The sequence below is a fragment of the Heptranchias perlo genome, chromosome 35, assembly GCF_035084215.1.
Source record: "Heptranchias perlo isolate sHepPer1 chromosome 35, sHepPer1.hap1, whole genome shotgun sequence".
In the NCBI taxonomy this organism is placed as follows: Eukaryota; Metazoa; Chordata; class Chondrichthyes; order Hexanchiformes; family Hexanchidae; genus Heptranchias; species Heptranchias perlo.
In genome coordinates, this window is record NC_090359.1 from 14145382 (window position 1) to 14170884 (window position 25503).

General features: G+C 44.7%; 2 protein-coding genes, 1 long non-coding RNA gene and 1 other non-coding gene across 4 annotated transcripts; 1 reads left to right on the forward strand and 3 right to left on the reverse strand.

Annotated features, from left to right (window-relative positions):
• Positions 1 to 8602: 8602 nt before the first annotated feature.
• Positions 8603 to 12389, reverse strand: LOC137302092 (probable G-protein coupled receptor 139). Its single transcript, XM_067971774.1, has 2 exons — positions 12320 to 12389; positions 8603 to 9510 (listed from the first exon to the last, which is right to left on the reverse strand). Exons 1-2 carry the CDS (start codon positions 12387 to 12389, stop codon positions 8603 to 8605), a joined length of 978 nt encoding a protein of 325 aa, XP_067827875.1.
• Positions 12390 to 17616: 5227 nt separating this feature from the next.
• On the reverse strand, positions 17617 to 18517 carry LOC137302093 (uncharacterized). Its single transcript, XR_010958420.1, has 3 exons — positions 18399 to 18517; positions 18193 to 18327; positions 17617 to 18105 (listed from the first exon to the last, which is right to left on the reverse strand). It is a non-coding gene; the product is annotated as an uncharacterized lncRNA (long non-coding RNA).
• A 454-nt stretch (positions 18518 to 18971) lies between these two features.
• On the reverse strand, positions 18972 to 20835 carry LOC137302256 (zona pellucida sperm-binding protein 3-like). Its single transcript, XM_067971906.1, has 4 exons — positions 20446 to 20835; positions 19436 to 19551; positions 19245 to 19348; positions 18972 to 19153 (listed from the first exon to the last, which is right to left on the reverse strand). Exons 1-4 carry the CDS (start codon positions 20833 to 20835, stop codon positions 18972 to 18974), a joined length of 792 nt encoding a protein of 263 aa, XP_067828007.1.
• A 3752-nt stretch (positions 20836 to 24587) lies between these two features.
• On the forward strand, positions 24588 to 24659 carry trnad-guc (transfer RNA aspartic acid (anticodon GUC)). Its single transcript has one exon. It is a non-coding gene; the product is annotated as a tRNA-Asp (tRNA).
• The last annotated feature ends 844 nt before the right edge of the window (positions 24660 to 25503 follow it).

The window sequence follows — 25503 nt, forward strand, 5'->3', positions numbered from 1 at the left end:
TCAACATAAGCTCGAGAAACAGCACCTCATCTTTCGATCAGGCTCTTTACAACCTTCTGAACTCAACATTGATTTCAATAACTTCAGATCATAAACACTGATCACATTTTTTCGGACAGCAAGTGCTGATTGTGGTTCAAATTTTGCCATTTACAGCTCCTCTGGACCCATCTTTTGTTTCTTTACTTGTCCCATTACCACCCTCCTTGCCTTGCACCATCATCCCTTTTGTCATTTAATCACTCCTGCCCTCCACTCTATCAGAGTCCTTCCCTTTTGTTCTTTCCTCCCCTCCCCTTCCTCCCCCATCCCTTTTCCTGACGCTGGACTTGCTTAAAAACTGTTTAATCTTCAACTTTTTCCATTTCTGACCAAGGGTCATCGACCTGAAAAGTTAACTCTGTTTCTCTCTCCACAGACGCTGCTTGACTTGCTGATTATTTACAGCATTTTCTGTTTTTATTTCAAATTTCCAGCATCGGCAGTATTTTGCTTCTGATATCTCCTTCTGTGGCTCGGGGTCAAATTTTGTTTAAAATCTCCTGTGAATCGCCTTGGGACGTTTCGCTACGTTAATGGTGCTATTTAAATAGTTCGGGCAGAGTCTCACCCACTGACATGTGGTGCCGTGATCGTATTGTGGTTTAGTACTCTGCGTTGTGGCCGCAGCAACCTCGGTTCGAATCCGAGTCACCGCATAGTGTGCGCTGCTACTTTTGTTCTCTCCCACGCTTGCGAATATAATGCAACAATATATCAATATTTAATACATGAGAAAAACATTTTTTGTTGGTGGCGAAAACCTATTTATTCCATCAAATCCCAGCACTCTCACATGCCTGTACTTGATGTTCCACAGTTCAAACCCGCCTCTTCTCCCAGCTTTTTCTTCCTTCCACAATCAATAGGCCGCCTTTCCTTTCCTCCTTCCATTTCATGGACACTTTCCTGCTCCATTGCCGACTCTAACATTCACTTTCACGATCTCATGCCTTTGAGTTTGTTCTGCTCCGACCGCTGTTTCTATTGGGCACATGTCCCATTCGCACCAATGTTCATTTGTGCCTTGAAATCAGTCGATACATTTCGATCTGCGTGACCGCTCGACAGACAAACACGACGACAGCAGGGCTGGTCTCTGGAAAGACAGCCGCCCGATTGTTCACGAAATTTACTTGGAGAATCTTGTGATCCAGGGGATGGTAACTGAAGAACTGGTTTTTGTTTTGATGCTTGTTGGCTCTTTTCTCTCAGCAGTTGAGTTGCGTGAGCGACGGGCAGCGCTGCAGAGCTGCGAATGGCGGTTGAAAGGTGCACATTTGGCAAGTTGGGGCGGTGCAGTAAGATCGGAAGTGTTCCGCCTTGATCTTAATAGTTCTGTTGAAGCCTGCCATTGAATCGAGTAGAGAATAAATGTAAAGAGCGCCTGTGGCGAAAAAAAGGGGTGATTACAGGCCATGAGCGGAAGGACTTTTGAATTCTCGTTGCGCAGGACGCTGTGTGCGGAAACGGCAGATTTTATAGCGCGTGTGTCGGAAAGTAAAGTTTGACCTTGTGTGTGAGAAGAGCACAAGAAAGTTGTGCCTTGAAGCTGCGCCCTTGAGGCAAGTTGCAGGTTGTCAGGAAAACTGCTCTTGTGAACGCCCAAAAATAATCCCAGAAATTGCTGGCAACACTCAGCAGGTCAGGAAACATCATTACACGGGCGTCATTGTTCACTTTTATTGATACTGAAGACCCGTACAAGATGGACGGGTTGCACCTCAACGGTGCTGGGACCAATGTCCCCTCAGGGATGTTACCCTTGACTTATCAGCGAGCAATGCCGACCGTAATAGGGCCTTAGCTATTTACAATCTATATTAGTGTAATGTATTGAAGATCTCTGACGATACAAAGCATCTGTGAGGAGGACACAAATAGTCTGCAAAGGTTTATAGACAGGTTAAGTGAATGGGCAAGAAGGTGGAAGATGGAGTATAATGTGGGGAAATGTGAGGTTATTCACTTTAGTAGAAAGAAATAGAAAAACAGAATATTTTTAAAATGATGAGCAACTATTAAATGTTCGTGTTCAGAGAGACTTGAGTGTCCTGGTATAAGAAACACAAAAAGTTAACATGTAGGTACAGCAAGCAATTAGGAAGGCAAATGAAATGTTGGCCTTTACTTCAAGGGTTTGGAATACATGAGTAAGGATTTTGTTGCAATTGTACAGGACTTTGGTGAGACCACAACTGGAATTACAGTTTTGGTCTCTTTATTTAAGAAAGGGTTCTCAGGACGTTTCGCGTTCACCACGGTCTGACGGCCTTGTGTTCGAAGGGGTTACTCCTCAGGAACTTCTACACCTGGGACAGATAGCGGGGAAAGGTCCAGCTCGACGGGACATCCTGCACCTGCTCGGCCAGCACAGCCAGACCCAGCCTTCTCAGTGTGTTGGCCAGGTAGAAACTCAGCACCTAGTGACACTTGGTATCTGCGTACTGGGGCTCTACACATATCCTGAGGCAGCCACACACAAAGGTGGCTGTCAGGATCAGAGCAGCATTGTAGACGCTCTTTCCCCATTTGTCTGGAAGCTTGTACATGGTGACCCTGCGGACACATTCTACCTTGGACCTCCAGGGAAAGTGGAGGATATCTCGGGTGACTGTGACGGCGGAGATTTGGGGAACGGGCCTGTGCTGGGTCATGTAGAGCAACACGGTGAGTACCTCACACCTTATCACCAGGTTCCTGCCGGTTATGGAGAGGGATCGCCCCACCCACATATCAAGCTTCTGTTTGGCCTTAGTGATCCGCTCCTCCCAGTTCTTTCGACCGGCCAGGGGCCCCTTGAACCAGATCCCCAAAACCTTCAGGTAGTCGGATCTGACAGTGAAGGGGACAAAGGACCGGGTCTCCCAACTGCCAAAGAACATGGCCTCACTCTTACTTTGGCTCACCCTGGCCCCCGAGGCCAGCTCGAAATGGATGCAGATGCCCATCAGTGTGTGGACCGACTGCTGGTCGGAGCAGTTGAAGTGAATTTAATAACGAGCGGTCAATCTGCAAGGCCAGTTTTACGCCAGCTCGCCAAGCAGAAAATGTACCCAGAGAGTCTGCAATTATTCGTTCTGGGAACTGAAGTATATAGAAATTCAAGAGAATAACTTTTCTGAATTCAAACATTTCCAGTGACCAGAACCCCGACCACCTCCTGTGGAACAAACGGATTTGTGTTAACATTGCAGAGAATCCATTGGAAATCCACATTTTGAATTGACACATTCAGCATTGTACAAATTACGGATTGGTGTCGGTCATTCAAACATTACCTCAGACACTCGCTTTATTTCATCTTATTCATCTCTCCCCCACCGTGAGATAAATATCTAACCCTCTGACACCAAAATCAATGAGCGACATATGTTTTCATCACGTTCATCGCTAAGAACTAAGAGATCAGCATTAGTACAGCTGATTCAGACACTCTAAGAGGTCTCTTTTGGGCCTCTGTGAATGATCAATAAATGGATTGAAAAGGGCAGGTCAGTTAAAATCTGATTTTTTTCCCGTATTAACAAACAGCCAAGTGATTAGGAGATTCTAATTGCCAGTTTAGTGCAGATACCATGTGATGAGTTCAGCACTCACTCTTAAGCAAACTGAGAGCTGGTCTGTTTCTGGCTCTGTGATATTGGAAGGAGTGACTGGTTGTGTTTCAGAGGTCTGTGCTGTGCTGATGACTGGTGCAGAAAAAAACATCTTTGGGCTGAAATCTACACGTGATTCTTTGATGCCTCGTGCTTTTGAGCCTTTTGAACATCTGCTTTGCTCAGACAGCCTGTCATTGTTCTTTTTAGAGAACCAAATATATGGAAAATATACAATCCTAGAATCTCACAGCATGGAAGGAGGCCATTCGACCCATCGTGCCAGTGCCAGCTCTTTGAAGGAGGTACCCAATTACTCCCATTCCCGTGCTCTATAACCATAAACTCTGCAATTTTTTCCTTTTCAAGTATTTATCGAATTATCCTTTTAAAGTTACGATTAAATCTAGCTCCAGCATCTTTTACGAAAATACGAGTAGGCCATTCGGACCCTCGAGCCTGCTCTGCCATTTGATAAGCTCATGGCGATCTGATTGTGATCTCAACCTTACTTTCCCGTCTACCGACCAGATCCTTTGACTCCCTTGTTAAACAGGAATCTATCTTACTCAGCCTTAAAAATATTCAATGACCCTGCCCCCACCGCTCTCTGGGGAAGGGAGTTCCACAGATTTACGATCCTGTGAGAGAAAAAAATGTGTCCTCATCTCCGTCTTAAATGGAGACTCTTTATTCTTAAACTGAGGGCCCTCGTTCGAGACTCTCCCACAAGGGGAGATATCACCTCAGCATCTACCCCTTCTAGTCCCCTGAGATCACCTCTCGTTCTTCTAAGCGCCAACTCCAACAGGCCCAACTTGTCCAACCTTTCCTCATAAAATAACTCCGTCATCCCAGGAATCAATCGAGTGAACTTTCTTTGAACCGCCTCCAAAGCAATTATTGTCCTTTCTTAAATAAGGAGACCAAAATTGCATACAGCATTCCAGATGTGATCTCACCAATGCTCTGTACAACTGTCGCAAAACATCTCTATTTTTATATTCCATTCCCCTTGCAATAAATGACAACATTCCATTTACCTTCCCAATCACTTGCTGGACCTGCAGTCGAACTTTTTTTGATTCATGTACTAGGACACCCAGATCCCTCTGTACCTCAGAGTTCTGCAATCTCTCTCCATTTAAATAATATACTGCTTTTGAATTCCTCCTGCCAAGTGGGCAAGTTCACATTCTCCCACATTGGACTCCATCTGTCAATTTTTTGCCCACTTACTTAACCTATCTGTATCCTTTTGCAGACCCCTTATGTCCTCTTCACAACTTACTTTCCTATCTACCTTTGTGTCATCAGCAAATTTAGCAATCATACATTTGGTCCCTTCATCCAAGTCATTGATATAGATTGTAAATAGTTGAGTCCCAAGCACTGACCCCTGTGGCACTCCACTCGTTACATCTTGCCAACCTGAAAATGACCCATTTATGCCTGCTCTCTGTTTCCTGTTAGCTAACCAATCCTTTATCCATACTAATATGTTACCCCCTACACCATGAGCTCTTATTTTGTGTGGTAGCCTTTGATATGGCACCTTGTCAAAAGCCTTCTGGAAATTCAAGTACACCACATCCACAGGATCCCCTTTATCCACGTTGCTTGTTACTTCCTCAAAGAACTCTAATTAATTAGTCAAACACGATTTCCCTTTCACAAAGCCGTGTTAACTCTGCCTGATTGCATTGAGATTGTCTAAGTGCCCTGCTATAACCTCCTTAATAACAAATTCTAACATTTTCCCTATGATAGATGTTAAGCTAACTGGCCTGTACTTTCCTGCTTTCTGTCGCCATCCTTTCTTGAATAGAGGAGTTACATTCGCTAATTTCCAATATGATGGGGACTGGAGAAAGGCAGATGTTACTCCTATTGTTAAAAAGGCAGCAAAATTCACTGAGGAAACTACTGAGCAGTGAGTTTAACGTCCATTGTGGGTAAAGTTATGGAAATCCTTATTAAAGGTAAGTTCAAGGAGCTTGTGAATAGAAATATAACCTTAAAAGATAGACAATTTGCATTCATGAAAGGGGAAGTCTTGCCAATCTAGCTCACTAGTTTTCTTTGAATGTGTGGCAAAGGAGCGTGATCTGGGTAAGGTAGTGGATGTGGTGTGCTTGGATTTCAGGAAGGCCTTTGATACAGTTCCTCTCGAAAGGCTGGTACTGAAAACAAAGAAAGCGGAAATCAGTGGAAATGTTTTACAATGGATGTGTAATTTGTTCACCGATAGAATCCAGAGGGCAGTGGTAGAGGGATTGTCATCAGCTTGCAAGAATGTTACCAGTGGGGTTCCACAGTGATCTGTTTTGGACCTCTTTTGTTTAATATCTTCATAAGTGATCTGGAACTAAGCGTAAATTTACAGATGATGCAAAGCTGATGAAGGTGGTAGACTGCAAAACTGAACAGGATAAGCTACAGGAGGATTTAAATACTTGGGCATCGGACAGACAGGTAGCAGATGAAATTTAATGTAGAGAAATGCAAAGTGCTTCACACGGGGACAAAAAAAACCAGGAATGAACTATTGCAACAACAACAAAAACAACGTCCATTTATAGATCACCTTTAACACAATAAAATGCTTCATGTGATGGTTATCAGACAAAATTTGACACCGAGCTACATAATGAGATATTAGGACAGGTGACCAAAAACTTGGTCAAAGAGGTAGGTTTTACGAAGCGTGTTAGATGGGAGGAGAGAGAAGTGGAGAGGTTTAGGGAGGAAGTTCCAGAGCTTAGGGCTGAGACAACTGAAGCCACGGCCACCAATTGTGGTGCAATGGAAATCGGGCTGCACACGAGACCAGAGTTGGATGAACGCAGAGTTCTTGGTGGGCTGTAGGGCTAAAGATAGGAAGGGGCGAGGCCATGGAGGGATTTGAACATAAAGGTGAGAATTTTAAATTTGAGGTGTTGCCGGACCAGGAGCCGATGTAGGACAGCGAGCACAGGGGTGATGAGTGAATGGGAGTTGGTGCGAGTAAGGATATGGGCAGCAGAGTTTTGGATGAGCTCAAAATTACGGAGGGTGGAAGCTGGAAGGACAGCAGTGATAGCATTGGAATAGTGGAGCCCAGATATAACTAAGGCATGGATGAGGATTTAATAGCAGATGAGCTGAGGCAGGGGTGGAGACGGACAATTTTACAGGAGGTGGAAACAGGCGGTCTTGGTGATAGAGAAGATATGTGGTCAGAAGGTCAGCTTAGGGTCAAATAGGACGCCTGGGTTGCTAACAGTCTCGTTCATCCTCAGAGAGTGGCCACGGAGAGAGATGGATTTGGTGGGGAGGAAACGGAGTTTGTGACAGGGACTGAAGATAATGGATTCGGTCTTCCCAATAATTAATTGGAGGAAATTTCTCCTCATCCACTGCTCGATGGTGGACAAGCAATATGACAACTCAGAGGCAGTGGAGGGGTGGAGAGAGGTGATGGTGAGGTAGAGCTGTGTGTCATCAGTGTACATGTAGAATCTGATGTCGTGTTTTAGGATGATGTCGGCGAAGGGCAGCATGTAAATGAAGAATAGGAGGGGGCCAAGCGTAGATCACTGGGGGAATCCATTACTTAACTGGAAAGAAAATAATGTCCATGGCAATGAAAAAGATCGGGGGGAGTAGATTGATAATAAATTGAAGCTGTCGCATCAATGCTCGGCGGCAGTGAGTAAAGCAAATCAGATGCTGAGATGCATTTAAAGGTCAATATTGAGCCGAAATAGTTTGGGAATCCTGCTACTGTAAAATTATAGGTGCAATCGCACTTACAATGCTGTGTACAGTTCTGGTCACCACAGTACAAAAAGCATAATGCAGCTATTGAGAGGACAGAGAAGAGAGCAATCAGAATGATTGAGCGGGTGGAGGGATTGAATTATGTTGAGTGATTATGTAAATTGGGCATGTTCTCACTGGAAACGGGAATGTTTAGAGGTGATACTATTGCTGTTTTTAGGTTTCTAAATCGACTGGATAATGTAGACTGTGACAAAATATTTCACCATGTCCAGAAGAGTAGAACCAGAGGAGACGGCCTGCACTTGAAGCCAGGTAAATTCAAAACTAAGCTCCATAAAGAATATTTCAGTGAGCAAGTGGTCACTCTATAGAACAGGTTCCCCAGGGAGGTGGTGAAAGCAGTTCATATTGAATCATTCAAATGCAAATTAGATAGAATCTTACAGAAAATAACATTTCTCATTTCAGTATATGAGTAATTTGAGACATGACATGTGGTAAGTGTCACATGTTTGGGAGGAACAGGTGCCTTTGGGCCTATGGTTCCCAATGGTCTCGATGACTGGGGGATTCCTGGCCTCGTGTCTGGGTCTGTTGTGGATTCATTGATAGAGATTGATTGCAACGATTAGTCAACAACCCCATTGTCGTTGTATCATGTGACTAACCGGATAGTGGAAGGCGAGCTGGATGGACCTTGGTCTTTTTTCCATCCAGCAATTCTTATGTTTATGGACACACGAGTGTGGCTGTGGGGCGGTGCCCAGTGAGTGGAGAACAATGGGTGGGCACAGTGTGTGCTGCCATTTCAGAGAGTATACTATCCTCAAAATCCAAACCATTCCCAGGGGGGATATTGAAGTCCCTTCATTAAACAGTTAAACTTGATATCCAACAACAGATCAGAGCTCGGACTCTGTCTCCCACATGAATGTGGAGATACTCGAGGGCCCTCGGGGCTGGTGGGAATGCACCAGGCCTGAGTCAGCACCGACAAGAGAACTGGAAACTAACAGAACAGGAAACAACACTGAATTGTGCAATGATGTAGTTTTCCTTATACTTTCGTAAATTTACAGTGGGAAAGGATCTCAGAGTGAGTGACTGTGTATCTGAGAGGGCAGGCAGTGTGTGAGAGGAACGAGAGGAGTATAGGATGGAATATAAGGAACAATTGAGGCTGGATTTTACTATTTTCATTATTTAAATAATTTAACAATTAGAGTCAGTGGATATTTCACCATATTCTTTAACTCGTCTCTGAATTTACTCTGGGTCCCTGCATAAATAAACGGGTTTAGGCAGGAACTCAAAAGCTGAAGCATAAATCCGCTTTCCTCCAGAATAAAATTTGAATCATCGAAATTGGAACCTGAGAAATAACTAACGTTCGCAATTCGCACATAGAGGAAAGTTATAAGAAACAACAACCATAACAGGATGAGACTGCCCGAGATACAGAAGAGCAAAACGATGGATTTCCTCCGGTTCTCCATCTCTGGGTCACTCTGATTCTCAACGTTGCTGCGGACCTGGAGTCTTCTGCGGATTCTAATGGCCGCTAAAATGTGTCTGACGGTCTGAGCATTGAGCAATAAAATCACAATGAATGGGAGACAAGGGGTTAAAATGCGGTGAATCCAGTCAAATGCAGCCCATGCGGGTGAGGTGTAAAATATTAACTTGATGTTGCAGAACCAGGGTATGTTGTTAATTGTATACAAAGGTTCATATATAAAATACCAGAATGTATTTTTTAAACAGCTCAGGACACAGACCGTTCCGATAACCACAGCCGCCGTTTTCTCGGTGCAATATTTTGTTTTCAGCTTCTGGCAGCAAATGGCTACAAATCGATCAAAGGTGAACACGACCGTTACCCAGACAGAACTGTCTCTGATTGCATAAATTAACACAAAACTGAGAGAACAGACCGGAGTGATGGACAGGAAACTGAATGGGAAATAAATACCAACAATGCGGTTTAATATCACAGCCGTGATAATGACCAGGAGATCCGTCACCGCCATGGACACCAGGTAGGAAGTGATACATCTGGAGAGACCGCACCTTCCTCGGGACAGGATCACAATCACCGCCAAGTTAGCTGTAAGAGAGAAGGAGAGAGACAGAGCATGTGTACGTGTGTGAGAGAGAACAGGAGCGTTAATGATCCGACTCCCAGAAAAATAATCCAATTGACAGGATTCTGTGTGAAACTTATAGCTTTGACACTTGATCCTGAGTTGAAAACCGATCCTTACCCTCTGGACACCTGTATCTGTGCTAAAATAATCATCCGCATTGAAATCAGACAGGCCAAAGACTTCAGAATGTAAATGAATATAATAAAACATAATGGGAACAAGAAACCCATTAAAACCAATGCGGGAACGTCAAATAGACAAGAAAAGAAACAAATCTTAAAGAATCAGTAAAATGGTTCATAATAAATGCGAAGATTAGGTGACAGGAAAATAAACGTGTTACAGAAGATTTTTTAAGAGAATAAATAATAAAAGAATTGACAATGAAACTGGAAACAACCAATAACGTACAAAAAACTTGCATTTAAAACCGACCATGTCCTGTCGGAGCCCAAATCGCTCTCATCCGATGAATTCATAGAATCAGAGAAAGTTACTGCACAGAAGGAGGCCATTCGGCCCATCATGTCCGTGACGACTGAAAAAGAGCTATCCAGCTTTATCCCCCTTTCCAGCACTCGGTCTGTAGCCCTGTAGGTTACAGCACTTCAAGTACACATCCAAGGACTTTTTAAATGAGTTGAGGGTTTCTGCCTCTCCCACCCTTTCAGGCACTGAGTTCCAGACTCCCACCACCCTCTGGGTGAAAATAATTTCTCCTCAGCTCCAGTCTAGCCCTTCTACCAATTACCTACAATCCAAGCTGTCAAATTATTCAATGTTGGAAGCACAAACACAGTGCGGTCTAAGTTTGGAGCAAATCCAGATTCATTCATAAAACGGACACTTGTTACATTGTTTATATTTTTGTCAATAATTGGCTGCCCAATAATGTCCCTTCAATCAAGTCAGTTATTAAATTCAGTCGGGAATTATTTAATCACTGAATAATCTCAATCGATAAAGAACTTGTTGAAATTATTCCGTGCTGTAAATAATTATCAAAACGAAGACAAGTAAATGAATCATTTAATAAACCCAGTCAGTAATGAATAAATCCAGAGATTAAATTCAACCAGTAGCTTCACGATTATACAGTTACGTCTGTAATTGGTTGAATTATTAATACATCCAATCAGTATTACATATTTTTGATTTAATTTGCTTTAATTAATGAAACCGTAACTATCAGTGAACCATCCTGTATTGGTGCCTGGAATGCTGGCATCAAACGCAGAGAATTTTCACCCTGATGTTGCTGTTTAGCGGATCGCCAGCGGTTCCACTTCTTATTCATCTGTAGAGGCTCCGATATATCTTCAGGGGCAACTTCACAATTAGAGTGGAAATACACTGAGTAAAAAGGAATGGTCACGGTACCCGAGGGTTGAGAGCGTCTGTAGAACCGAACCCCACCACCAGTCAGTCTGCAGCAAGGAACAAAATAATTTCCTACATATCTTATAATAACGTGATAATACCACTCACAACACAACGGCAGCAATACAATATATTCTCTGATATAACAGAGTACACCTTCCACAGTGCAGCACCAATAAACACAACATAACTACATATACACCGGAATAACAGTGGGATAATTCACCCACAGTAATAATGTTCATAACACAATAGAACTACATCTACACGGTGAGAACAGTGTGACAATTCACTTACAATAACACAATAGACCTACATGTACACCGTGATAACAGATGAAAACATTGTCTTCCTTTCAGCCACAAACTCCATTCCCTCGCCATCGACTCCATCCCTGTTCCTGGCCATTTTCTGAGGCCGAACCAGACTGTTCACAATCTTGGCGTCCTATTTGACTCTGAGTGCAGTTTCGGACCCATATCCTCTCCACCACCAAGGTCACCTCCTTCCACCTCCGTAACTACTGGTCTCTGCCCCTGCCTCAGCTCATCTGCTGCTGAAACCCTCATCCATGCTGTTGTGACCTCTAAACTCAACTCTTCCAATGCTCTCCTGGCTGGCCTCCTGCCTTGCACCCTCCGTAAACTTGAGCGCATCCAAAATTTTGCAGCTGGTATCATAACTCGCAACAAGTCCTGTTCACCCATCACCCCTGGGCTCACTGATCTACATTGGCTCCCTTTCCGACAACACCTCAATTTTAAAATTCTTATCCTTGTACTCAAATACTCAGCCTCGCTCCTCCCTATCTCTGTAGCCTCCTCCAGCCCTACAATCCTCCGAGATCTCTGCACTCCTACAGTAACAGGGCCAATAACACATCAGGTAGTGGTACTGGTAAAGCCGAGAAGCGCACAGTTAAAGGGGAGAAACGAAACAGTTAAAGCAGAGAAATGATACCGTTTAAGGAGAGAAATTATACCATTGAAGGGGAGAAATGATACCATTAAAGGGATAAATTACACCGGTAAAGAGCAGAAATGATATCATTAAAGGTGACACATAAAAGGCAGATATTTATACTGTTGAAGGGGAGAAATTACACAGTCACAGGGGAGAAGTGATAGTAAAAGTGGCGAATTTATACATTTAAAGGGGAGAGATTGCACTATTATAGGGGAGAAATATTGGTAAAGGGGAGAAATTATACAGTTAAAGGAGAGAAATTATACTGTTAAAGAGAAGAAATTATACCGGTAAAGGGGAGAAATTATATAATTAAAGGGGAGAAACGATACAATTAAAAGGGAGAAACGATACCAGTCAACTAGAGCAGTGATACAGTTAAACAACGATTTCCATAACTAATAATTAACTACATTACTTTACCTGGAACACTGATAGCTGCAAGGATGGGATAATAAATGGCAAATAATAGTCCTTTTGGTGAACCGTGCATTTCTATAAGAAGCTCTGCTCTACATTCAAGGGTTGACACTTTTATACCTGATGTCAGCCTCCAGGGAGACAATTCGGTGCTTTGGTCTTTTATATTAATTACAGTAATTGATACAAACAGATTAGTGCAGCCGTTGCCAGGCTCGTGTTTTTGTTTTGATGAAATTGGATCTGACACAGCTCTAAAGTGAAATACCGAGAAACCACAGTATGATCCCGATTACATTTCTTCAGAAAAGATAATGAAAAGCTTGACAGGCAGCTGCCATTGGTGAGGGTGAGCCTTGTACACGAGGAAGACCCCGGGTTTAAACACCTCTTAATGCTGAATTAACAGATCTCAGCACAAGGTATAACTGATCAGAGACACTCTCCTTCTGCAACCGGAAAACGCAGCCAATTTCTCGATCCTGGTCGTACACCCACTTTAACCCACATCTCTGCGTATGATGTGGACAGGTCCAGTTCAGCACGGTTACATTCAGTGTGCAACGTGCCCAATTCAGCCCGAGCCATGTGCATTAACTCTACCTCCACTACCTGTGTGTGGTCAGGATACTTGTCCGACATCCAATCTTGGATGAGCCCCAATTTCCTTCAGTTTAACATTGCGAAGACTGAAGCCATCGTGTTCAGCCCCGCCACCAACGCGTATCCTCACCACCATTTCTATTCCCCTCCCAGCTACTTTCACAGGCTGCATGGAGCTTTGGTCAGACCCCATCTGGAGTACTGCATTCAGTTTTGGGCACCACATCCTCGGAAGGATGTGTTGGCCTTGGAGGTGGTGCAATGCAGATTCACCATAATGATACCCGGGCTGAGAGGGTTAAGTTATGAGGGCAGGTTGCATAAACGTGGCTTGTATTGCGTTGATATAGAAGTTTGAGGGGCGATCTAATTGAGGTGTTTAAAATGTTAAAATTATTTGATAGATTAGATTGAGAATCAATTTCCTCTGATGGCGGAATGAAGAACGAGGAGACATAATTTTATAAATTAGTGCTCAGTCATTCGAACAGATTCGGATGTGACGCCAAATGGTAATCAATGTCTTCTCTTTTAATAGTCAAATCAAACATGTGAAAGTATCCAATATTATAAGACAGTAATAATAGAGTGAAGTCACTTATCATACAGATATTAAAACAATATCACACCGTTTGGTCTCTGGGCAGAGTTTGTAATTAAGTTGGCGGTGTAATCCTCTCAAGTCTTCTGACAGTTTCGAAGTCTTTTTACAGCTTGGTCGATCTCTGGACAGAGGTTGTAGTCTTCTGACAGCTGGGTGAACTTCGCTAATTGCTCTGCACCGTCCTCTCCCCTGAGCTCAAAAGATGTTGGGTTTTTAAAGCTCCGTGGTAGGAGCCTCACAACATATACGGCGTTCTTATTCATAAAACTCTTCTAGATTTATGAGGTTATTTGACCACAAAATATAATGTTGCCAGCTTGACCCATCCGGTCACAAAATCCTCCGAAAGAAAATTTTTTAAAAATAGAATTTAAGTGGTCAGCTTAACTCATCTTGTCACAAAACCCTCTGCAAAATGATTTGTCACAGAGGCCAAGTGACCACTGATTGCTCCTCATACATCGAGCTGCCTGCCCGCATTGTGTTCTTATCACCATCCCTGCTGCTTTTCCTGAGTCATTGTCCATAGCTGTCTTGCCTTACAATGGAAATGGTCAAGGTCAGTTTTTTTTTGTTCGGTCATCGGATGTGGGCGTCGCTGGCGAGGCCGGCATTTATTGCCCATCCCTAATTGCCCTTGAGAAGGTGGTGGTGAGCTGTCTTCTTGAACCGCTGCAGTCCGTGTGGTGAAGGTTCTCCCACAGTGCTGTTAGGAAGGGAGTTCCAGGATTTTGACCCAGCGACAATGAAGGAACGTCGATATATTTCCAAGTCGGGATGGTGTGTGACTTGGAAGGGAACGTGCAGGTGGTGTTGTTCCCATGTGCCTGCTGCCCTTGTCCTTCTAGGTGGTAGAGGTCTCGGGTTTGGGAGGTGCTGTCAAAGAAGCCTTGGCGGGTTGCTGCAGTGCATCCTGTGGATGGTACACACTGCAGCCACTGTGCACCGCTGGTGAAGGGAGTGAATGTTCAGGGTGGTGGATGGGGTGCCAATCAAGCGGGCTGCTTTGTCCTGGATGGTGTCGAGCTTCTTGAGTGTTTTTGGAGCTGCACTCATCCAGGCAAGTGGAGGGTATTCCATCACACTCCTGATTTGTGCCTTGTAGATGGTGGAAAGGTTTTGGGAGTCAGAACGTGAGTCACTCGCCGCAGAATACCCAGCCTCTGACCTGCTCTTGTAGCCACAGTATTTGTATGGCTGGTCCAGTTAAGTTTCTGGTCAATGGTGACCCCCAGGATGTTGATGGTGGGGCTTCGGTGATGGTAATGACGTTGAATGGCAAGGGGAGGTGGTTAGACTCTCTCTTATTGGTGATGGTCATTGCCTGGCACTTGTCTGGCACGAGTGTTACTTGCCACTTATCAGCCCTAGACTGGATGTTGTCCAGGTCTTGCTGCCTGCGGGCTCGGACTGCTTCATTATTTGAGGGGTTGCGAATGGAACTGAACACTGTGCAATCATCAGCGAACATCCCCATTTCTGACCTTATGATAGAGGGAAGGTCATTGATGAAGCAGCTGAAAATGGTTGGGCCGAGGACACTGCCCTGAGGAACTCCTGCAGCAATGTCCTGGGGCTGAAATGATTTGTCTACAACAACCACTACCATCTTCTTTTGTTCTCGGTATGACTCCAGCCACTGGAGCGTTTTCCCCGATTCCCATTGACTTCAATTTTACTAGGGCTCCTTGGTGCCACACTTGGTCAAATGTTGCCTTGATGTCAAGTGCAGTTATTCTCACCTCACCTCAGGAATTCAGCTCTTTTGTCCATGTTTGGACCAAGGCTGCAATGAGGTCTGGAGCCGAGTGGTCCTGGCGGAACCCTAACTGAGCATTGATGAGCAGGTTATTGGTGAGTAAGTACCGCTTGATAGCACTGTCGACGACACCTTCCATCACTTTGCTGATGATTGAGAGTAGACTAATGGGGCAGTAATTGGCTGGATTGGATTTGTCCTGAGACTGTGACCCCTGGTTTTGGGCTCCTCAGCCATGGCGAACATCCTCCCTGCATCTGGTCTGTCCAGTCCTGTTCGAATTTTATATGTTTCACTGAGATCACCTCTCATTATTCTAAACTCGAGTGAATACAGGTCTAGTCAACCCAATCTCTCCTCATAAGTCAGTCCTGCCATCCCAGGAATCAGTCCAGGAAACCTTTGTTGCACTTCCTCCTGGCAAGGACTTCATTCCTCAGATAAGGAGACTAAAACTGCACACAATACTCCAGATGTGGTCTCACCAAGGCCCTGTATAACTGCAGTAAAACATCCCTGCTCCTATACTCAAATCCTCTTGCAATGAAGGCCAACATACCATTCGCCTTCCGAACTGCTTGCTGCACCTGAATGCTCGCTTTCAGCGACTGGTGTGCAAAGACACCCAGGTTTCGTTGCACCTCCCCTTTTCCCAATCTATCACCATTCAGATAATAATCTGATTTTACAATCAAAGTGAATAACTTCACATTTAACCACGTTATACTGCATCTGCCATGTTTTTGCCCACTCACCCAACTTATATAAATCATATTGGAACCTCTTTGTATCCTCCTCACAGCTCACATTTCACCCCAGCTTTGGGTCGTGTACAGGGACCTTGGAACAGAGGAACATTAAAGTGGACGAGGAGCAAGAGGATAGTCACCTGTTTCTGTCCTGTAAGATCCTAAGCTTCATTGAGAATGAATTCATGAAGCATTTCTACATCGTATTTTTTGCAACATTGTAAAATAGCCCAAAGTAGATCTCTTGCCCAGTATATCCAGTTTGTAAAATCTCCCTGAAATATTTACATGTAAATCAAACAGTCAGAAGAGGGTAGGATGGACCTACACTACACTTGAATGTATTGTCATCTATTGGGTTTAAAGTTTCCGAACACTATTTGTCAATAGTGTGAGGAAGCTCAGAGTGAAAGTGAGGAGGGGCCGTCTGACTGCAGTTTCCACTGGAAGAAAATTCACCTTCAGTGTGTACAGTGAGCAGAAATGAATTGCTATTGTTAAAAGTTCCCACTAACTTGTTATTCTACTTTAACAGAACAAGCCTGGATCTCCTGCTATGTTTAAACACTAAACTTCAGTGGTTATAGCTTAAGTAAAATAATACTATGATTTGATTTAAATGGAGGCGTGGTTTCCACCTGCCAAAGAATGTTGTCTGAAGCGAGGGTGTTTACTGCTAACAGCTCCCATCCTGTTTAATAGACCCCCTGAATGTCTGATTTACCAAAAAGAAACCCAGCTTTGTAAAGTTAAACATTCTCATTAATCGGAAGAACATTTTATGAACAAATTTCAGTATTTCATAAGGCAAGGGTGGCCCAGACATGGATTGTACCCAATTCAGTGTAAAGTTATGAAAACCACAGCCAGTTTAGCGACCAGGGGACATAACCTTAAAGTTAGAATTATGACTTTCAGGAGTGAAGTGAAGAGACACTTCGACACGCAAAGAGTGGGAGAAGTTAGGAACACTCTTCCACAAATGGCAGTTGATGCTAGCTCAATTGTTAAATCTATTATCTCAGATTAAAATTGTGACCCAAAAGGTAAGGGATATGACGAAGGCAGGTATATGGAGTTATGTCATGGATCAACCATGATCTCTTTGAATGGTGGACCAGGATCGAGGGGCGAAATGACCTTCTCCTGTTCCTATGATCACTCTTCAAATACAGTGAATGATAATAATGTAAATAGTTCATCCTATTTTCAAATTGCAATAAAATCTTCAGGGCCTGTCGTGAGGGGAAGCTGAAGATGAGAAACTTCTGTCTGCTCACAAGACAGGTGAAATTCAAATCCAACAGAGTTAAGTCACAACCTCTGGGCTCCCCATCCCTCGCCCTCTCACTGTGCCTGTACCCAATAGGCACATCATTGCCCCCTGTGTACATTAACCTTTACACTGAGCATTTGAAATCTACCTGGAGCCCCACCCCCACTAAACAAGAATCTTTACATCAGGGGCAGGGATCTTCAATCTTGGAGGAGAGTTCCAAGTCCACCGACTCTCAATCCGATTGGTGTTTGGACAATTAGCTCCAAAAGGGAGAGTTTAACTGGAGTTTGGAGCACGTGTGGGGATTCGAGTGATCAATGGCTGCGGAGCACCAAGGGAGAGATTGGGCCGTCAACCAGCCGGCACCAGTCCCTCAGGCCAGTCCCACTGTTCCTTCAGAGCTCATTTACCTGCACAATGAGGGCCGGGCAAGCCTTCACCCATTGCTGCAGCCATCCCTGGACTGGGCCTGGATACATTATTACCAGCCAGTCTGCCACGACTTACATGGACCCATTAAAACCCATTTCACTAACAGGAGGAACTGTGGAGGAGTGCAGAGTGTTACGAACAGTATTGAGCACTCATTGCATGCTGATTGGAGCCAGATAATGAAAAATGAGCAACCAGCCATTAGAAGATACAAGTAGTCACTGCTTTATTGGTCATTTGATAACTAGTTGAACTGGGTTTGCTTGTGTTTCCTGTACAGGAACAAGGCGATCAAAGAAGCAGAGATCAGAGAGACAGCGGTCACAGTCAGGGCCAGAATTAGGACCACCTCAGACTCCACACCTAAAAAAATAGAACAAGAAACCAAAGGTCAGAGTGAGTGAAGGAAATACTGAGGGGAAAATGGAAACCAGCAGTCAGCGAACTCACCACCCGGAGACCTCTGCTGCATCCTTTGCTCAACCTCATTAAGGGGCTCAATTGCCAGGTCTGTCACATCAGGATCCAGAATGACTAGGGGTCCAAGTAAGGCCTCACCCTCCCACTTCAATTCAGCATCACTCTCTGCAATATCAAACATTCCAGTTAGAGAGAGTAAAGGGTGACCTCCAACATATAGAGGATCAATGTCCTACCAGGTCCAGATATAAGATCCCTCCTTCCTCTGGAATCAAGTCGGAATTCCCTCGTGGCACTGCAGGTACCCAGATGACAACAGGCACACACGTCATTGTTGGATTCTTCCAATGGGGTCCAGCTAAACCAGAGAATCCGTTTATCAACCAGGTTGTCCATCACCCTTTAATACAACACATCCCTGAGCAAGAGGGGGAACTTACATATTCTGGAAAGTACAAGCTTTGTTCATGGAATCTCTCCGATCCACTGCAGCAACTTTCAGGTGACAGGTGATGAAAATCTGAGGGACACATTCAATACAAGTTGTTATTGAGTGACCTCCTCCCAACATGGGGAACCCCAATGTTTGGCTTCCTCTTACCAAGGAACGGTCATCTCCAAAGAAGCGGAACGCATCCAGGTCAAACTGGAGTTTGTCCAGCTCACGTTCACCTCTTGGCAACACAAAGGTTGAAAAGGAGTCCTCAGCTTTGCTGTCCAGGAGGCAACTGAAGATAGATTAAAAAAGGGACAAAGTGAATTTAGTGAACCCATTGAGACATAACCAGCTGGAGAAAGCAGAGAGCTCCTTACCCATGGTAGTCAATGATGTTGTATCTTGGGGTGGAATCCTTGTCTGGGCTCAATGTAGCTGCACAGCTGTCAATGTAGAGCTTCAAGGGCATGTGGTTGGTCATTGAAACAGAGGCCTCAATGTGAATGAGGTCACCCAGGTAGTAGACAGTCGAGGTGCGCTCTGTAAGCCAGTCATCTGAAGTACAAGAGGACAAGGGTTGGAGACAGTGGGTGAAACTCCCAGTGGGAGACGACAGAAAAGCACTCCCCATCCACCCATCACATACCGTTCATAAGACGCAGTGAGAATGACAGAAGCCCTTCTCCAGACTTGGTCGAGCTGAATGGGATCCAGGTGGGCTTGATAGGATCACTGCTCACATTGCCCTTCCTGGAAGGACAGGAGAGTAATTTCAGGACAACTTCAGAGAACTGCACCTGCTGTAGACCTTATTTGCCACAGAGTAAAGTTTCTTACCTAAAATAATGGCACTCAATGGGAATGATAGCTCCATTCGTTCTCACAATGACAGATCCATGAGCATTTGGGGTGTGGTTCAGATGGGTGGTGTAGACCAGGAAATCTCCAGCCATCTGAAAGACATCAGGTTCAGGAATGAAGAGATGGTCTCATTGGACAAAAGCTATTTCTGGTCATTTTCCTGCCCTGTTAAGCAGCAGTTTGAGGGGTTTCAGCTGTTCCTCAATGACACATGATTGAAGCAGCTCCACCATTGGTTGAAGTTGCCTCGAGCTGCCTCTGTTACTCTGCTCAGTCCACCTTCTGCAACAGGGGACTTCAGGCCTGCAGTCAGAAACCCTGAAATGATTGGCACTGCCAGATTTGATGAGCATTATTTCCCACATAGAATAGAGCTTTCACCTTAAGGGGCTTCAAGTTAACCCTGATATGGAGCACAAAACAACATCACTTAAATCTCATCTGTGTCCGTGGAATCAAGGGGATTGGCAGGAGTAATAACCAAAAGTGGAGTTCCCCTTTAATACATTGTATCCCAATTATTATTCCACTTGTTTCATTTTTCAAGAGAAGTCTCAACAGGAACTTCCACATTGAACATTCATTGACCACAAGTTGAGGCAACAGGCCTGAATATCCACGAGAAGGCAAGGAAAAGATAAATCAATTGAGGCACAAAAGAACAGACTGGTTTGGAGGAATGTCGGTAAAGGTTCAAGGTCAATAGAATTGAATCTCAGAGTTAGAGAGTGGTAATGACCCATTTAAGAAAGATGCAGTCCCTCAGTGACAAGTTGAAGTTCATTTTAAATATAAAGCTAAGATTAACAGGTCAATATAAAGTAGTTGTTTCACACAGGGTGATATTTAACAGTGGGCAAGAATTTATACACTGATTTCATTCAGGGATCTCCTCAGTGGCTGGAGTTTCAGCCGACGTTAATGAATTCAGAGTGGGCAGTAAACTACACAGTGAAATTGGAGCAAGAATTGAAGAATCACATTACCTGCAATCTGCTGCCACATTCATGGAGCCCATAGTCAAAGAGGACAGTGTGGTTCTGAGAGTGGATCCCAGTTGGCCGACAACCTGCTGTCCCCAGGGTCAGGTCAGTAGCTTTAATCAGGTGCCTGGTTCCAAATAAATCCATGTCTACCCTCACCAGCAGGTTCTGCTCTCCACACTGCACCATCACAGTCTGCAGTGGAGACAGACTTCTCCCCTCAGACACACTGAAATGGGAGGCACAGGGAGAGGGACTCTCTGGGGCACAGGGGTGGGTTTTACTCCTCCATGGAAATCTCTGGCCTCTAAACTGTTCCCAAATATCAGAGCAACAAACCACTCCAACGAACACCAACACCGAGAACAAAGCTCTCACTACAAAATCCCCCATGATACCAAACAACTCAACTATTCCTTTACCCACCAACCAACACCTTTTATACACTGCAGTCACCTGACTCCAATTCAATGAGTCGATGTTGTGATACGATTGGATGTCTTTCAGAAAAAAACTCAATATCTTTCTGATCCTGCTTTCATTCAATCACTTCCATTGTCCTATTTCATAAGTTTCTTTCGAAAAATAAGAAAAAAAGAAAAGAAAAAAGACGGAGGGAGAGCGCGGTGCAACTGAGTACAGCGATACAGAGAGACACCAGCAGAGGGAGGTAGAGAGCGGTGTAACTGAGTACAGAGATAAAGAGAGACACCAGCAGAGGGAGGTAGAGAGCGGTGTAACTGGGTACAGAGATACAGAGAGACACCAGCAGAGGGAGGTAGAGAGCGTTGTAACTTAGTACAGCGATACAGAGAGACACCAGCAGAGGGAGGTAGAGAGCGGTGTAACTGTGTACAGAGAGACACCAGCAGAGGGAGGTAGAGAGCGGTGTCACTGGGTCCAGGGATGCAGAGAGACACCAGCAGAGTGTCCAGGAAACCAACCTTTTATCTGAAATCTGAGGCGAGATCTCAACTGCACAGTGTTGAGGAAGCATTATTGTGTATCTAACCCGTGTTGTACCTGCCGTGTGAGTGTTTGATTTGACAGTGTAGAGGGAGCTACATCTGCATATAACCCGTGCTGTACCTTCCCTGGGAGTGTTTGATGTCACAGTGTGGAGGGAGCTTTGCTCCCTATCTGACCTGGAACTGCCCTTCTGCAACTGGAAAGTTTCTCCTTCTTTACTCTTTGAAAACCCTTCACTATTTTGAACACCTCTATCACATCTCCACTTTATGTTCTCTGTTCCAAGGAGAACAGCCCCAGTTTCTCCAGTCTCTCCAGAGAACTGAAGTCCCTCATTCCTGGCACCATTCTAGTAAATCTCCTCTGCATCTTCTCTAAGGCCTTGACATCCTTCCTAATGTTTGGTGCCCAGCATTGAACACAATACTCCAGCTGAGGCCTAACCAGTGTTTTATCAAGATTTTGTATCAATTCCTTCCTTTGTATTCTGTGCCTCAATTAATAAAGCCAAGGGCCCCACTTGCTTTTTTTAACAGCCTTCTCAATTTGTCCTGCCACATTCAAAGATTTGTGTAACTACACCCCCAGGTCTCTCTATTCGTCCACTCCATTTAAAATTGTTCCATTTAGTTTACATTACATCTCCTCATTCTTCCTACCAAAATGTATCGCTTCACAATTCTCTGTATTAAATTTCATCTGCCATGTTTCTACCCATTTCACCAGTCTGCCCATGTCCTCCTGAAGTCTGTTACTATCCTCAACATTGTTTATTACATTTCTGAGTTTTGTGTCATCTGAAAACTTTGAAATTATACCCTGTACACCCAAGTCCCGGTCATTAATATATATCAAAAAGAGCAGTGGTCCTAATACCGAGCCCTGGGGGACACCACTGTATACTTGCCTCCAGTCTGAAAAACAACCGTTCACCACTACTCTCTGTTTACTGCTACTTAGCCAATTTTGTATCCACGCTGCCATTGTCCGTTTAATCCCATGGGCTTCAATTTTGCTGACAAGTCTATTATGTGATACTTTATCCTCCCTTAATCTCTCACTGCATAGAAACTCCCCGACCCATATTCATGGCCACCCCCTCGACCTTGCCATCTCACGTGGCCTCTCTACTCCCATCGTCTCAATCATGGATAAGGCCATCTCCGATCACTTCCTTGTAACCCTCTCCACCCAAATGGATTCATAGAATCATAGCAAGGTTACAGCACGGAAGGAGGCCATTCGGCCCATCGAGTGATTACCGGCTCTATGGAAGATCAATCCATGCAGTCCCACTCCGCCAATGCACATCACAGAATGAACTCAGGAATCCCACCCCACTTTCTATGGGTCGGGGAGTTTCTATGCAGGGAGAGATTACGGGAGGATAAAGTATCACATAATAGACTTGTCAGCAAAACAGGCTGCGGTTATGGTGCAGACTGGGATCCAGGGCTGAGGCTGTGGTCATCAGTTAGTCTGGGAGTGGCACAATCTGGTTCATGACTAGCCGGGTGTGAGAGTAACACCAAGGAGTCAGGCTGGCGTTTAGAAGGGTGTGGATTCCAGCTCCCAGTGTTTCCAGAATGTTCTGTGTGTGTTTCACTGAGACTCGGGCTTTACAGTAAATAATAAAAGGATTGTAGACAAATACTTGGCCATGAGCTGCTGAGTGACCTGTCGGGAGATTGTTGCTTGCTTCCCTTCAGCTTGTGGGACTGTGTTTTTGGTGCATTGTCCCTTTAAGAGCTGTGGTCTGCCTCATTTCTCAGTGTGATTGTGGGACTGACACAGAAGCGAAGGAGGAAGCAGCAGCCATAGCTCGGACTGCAGGCAAATTGGGAGGCTGGGATTAAAAGGCTGTTATTCCTACACCGGGAGTTGAACCCACGCCACCTGCAGGAAAACCAGGAATCCTAACCACCAGACCACATGGGAATGGAAGGAGGAATCAACAGGGCACTGAGACAACACCCAGAAGGTTAAGGCGCGATTTAATGTAGGTGTTCACAATTATGAAAGGTTTTGACAGACGAAATAAGGAGAAACTGTTTCCAGTGATGGGAGGGTTAATAACCAGAGGACACAGATTAAAAATAAATGGGAAAAAAAAGCCACGGGCGGGAGGAATGAGGAGAGATTTTTTTACGCAGCGAGCTTTTATGATCGGGAATGCACTGCCTGAAAGGAAGGTGGAAGCAGGTTCAATAGTAACTTTCGAAAGGGAATTGGTAAATACTTGACCGGAAAAAATTCACAGGGCTGTGGGGAAAGAGCCGGGGAGTGGGACTAACCCACTTCCTTCTGTGTTCATCCCTGGAAAAAACTCTCCCCCCAAGTCACTTACAACGGCACTTTCAAATTCCCAACTGTCCATTCTTTGGCCATTCATCGCCAGATCTGGCTGGACCACATAAAGCACTATCGGGTCCTGTCTCCTCTGACAAAACTGCTCACTATTCCAGGATCATCCTGGAATGTAAAGATAACCCCCGGATTCTCTTCACTGCAAACCATCTTCTTAAACCCCTCTCCCATCCCCTCTCCACCCCCACCTCCAACAACAAGTGCGAGGAGCTCATGGACTTCTTTGTCACTAAGATTGAGACCATCCATTCAACTGCCTCTGCCGTTCCGCTCCCTTCCCCTAGCCCACCAAGTTTCTCTCCTATCTCCCCTCATGCCCTCTCTGAGCTCATCTTGACCATGAGACCCACCTCCTGCTCCCTCGACCCTATTCCCTCCAAACTTCTGAATACACAACCTCCTTTCCTGGCCCCATGTTTGCTGACATTGTTAACGGTCCCCTCTCCTCAGGTACTGCCCCCTCCTCATCAAATCTGCCGTCATCACCCTCCTTCTCAAAAGACCCACCCTTGACCCTCTGTCCTTTCAAAAGACCGCCCCATCTCCCACCTCCCTTTCCTCTCCAAAGTCCTTCAATGTGTTTTTGCCTCCTAAATCCGTGTCCATCTTTCCCACAACACCATGTTTGAATCCCTCCAATCAGGCTTCCACTCCTGCCACAGTACTGAAACGACCCTTGTCAAATTCACAAATTACATCCTCTGTGACTGTGTCGAGGGAGATTTCATCTTGATCGAACCCTTGATCGAACCAGATTCACTGAAATGTGAAGCATCTGTGGTGAATGTACGTTAAAAGCCTGCACCACTTCCTCGTTAGTATAGTGGTGAGTATCCCCGCCTGTCACGCGGGAGACCGGGGTTCAATTCCCCGACGAGGAGGTTATTGCTGCTTTTGAAGCTTCACTTTCATTTATCTGCAATATTGGATGTTGAAAATACAATGAAAAACTGACTCGGCCTTTCCCACTTCTCCAAATTGATTTCACAGCGATTTTAAAAATCTGCTCTCTGCCTCACGCTTCAGCTCGATGTGAGAACCACAATGATGGGCAAGAAATAAAACGCAGAATCGCGCTGTCACCAGCCCGAAACAGAGAGAGACAGGTCTCGGAACAGGCGCAGACATGAAAGATCTCACATACAGCAATGAAAAGGATGCATGTTTCAGTGAATCTATTTTAACGACTTCTATGATGACAGTTTATTTAACTTTCCACATGCCACTGTTGAAAGAAGACTTACTTTCTATCTCTTTGTTAGTCAAGGTCCAGAGAAAAATTATGTGGGGAACAGGGAAAAAGTGACAGAGAGAAAGAAAGAGAGAGACACCCAGAAACGGGTAGAAAAAGTGAGACACACGCAGACATATTCACACATACACAAACACACACATTCATAGCTACATACACACTCACACACAGACACACCGCATGTACACACAAACACACACCCACCAATAACCTGAAAGTAACACAGGACGACTTGCCAAACAGCAGAAGCAGCATGCTGCAGACAGAGCTAAGCGATCCCACAAACAACGGATCTTCTGCAGTCCTGCCACACCCAGTTGTGAATGGTGGTGGATAATTAAACAACTAACGGGAGGAGGCTCTGTGAACATCCCCATCTTCAATGATGGGAAAGCCCAGCACGTGAGTGCAAAAGACAAGGCTGAACTGTGAGCAACCATCTTCAGCCAGAAGTGCCGAGTGGATGATCCATC

What these genes read in the sequence shown, in the direction of transcription:
- LOC137302092 (XM_067971774.1), bottom strand. Translation starts at nt 12,389, where the DNA reads ATGCACGGTTCACCAAAAGGACTATTATTTGCCATTTATTATCCCATC. An exon ending in TGCAGCTATCAGTGTTCCAG is followed by an intron (nt 9,511 to 12,319) that starts GTAAAGTAATGT and finishes TCTCTCTTACAG; the next exon opens with CTAACTTGGCGGTGATTGTG.
- LOC137302256 (XM_067971906.1), bottom strand. Translation starts at nt 20,835, where the DNA reads ATGGGGGATTTTGTAGTGAGAGCTTTGTTCTCGGTGTTGGTGTTCGTT. An exon ending in ATTGAGTGCCATTATTTTAG is followed by an intron (nt 19,349 to 19,435) that starts GTAAGAAACTTT and finishes CTGTCCTTCCAG; the next exon opens with GAAGGGCAATGTGAGCAGTG. An exon ending in CTCACTGCGTCTTATGAACG is followed by an intron (nt 19,154 to 19,244) that starts GTATGTGATGGG and finishes CTTGTACTTCAG; the next exon opens with ATGACTGGCTTACAGAGCGC.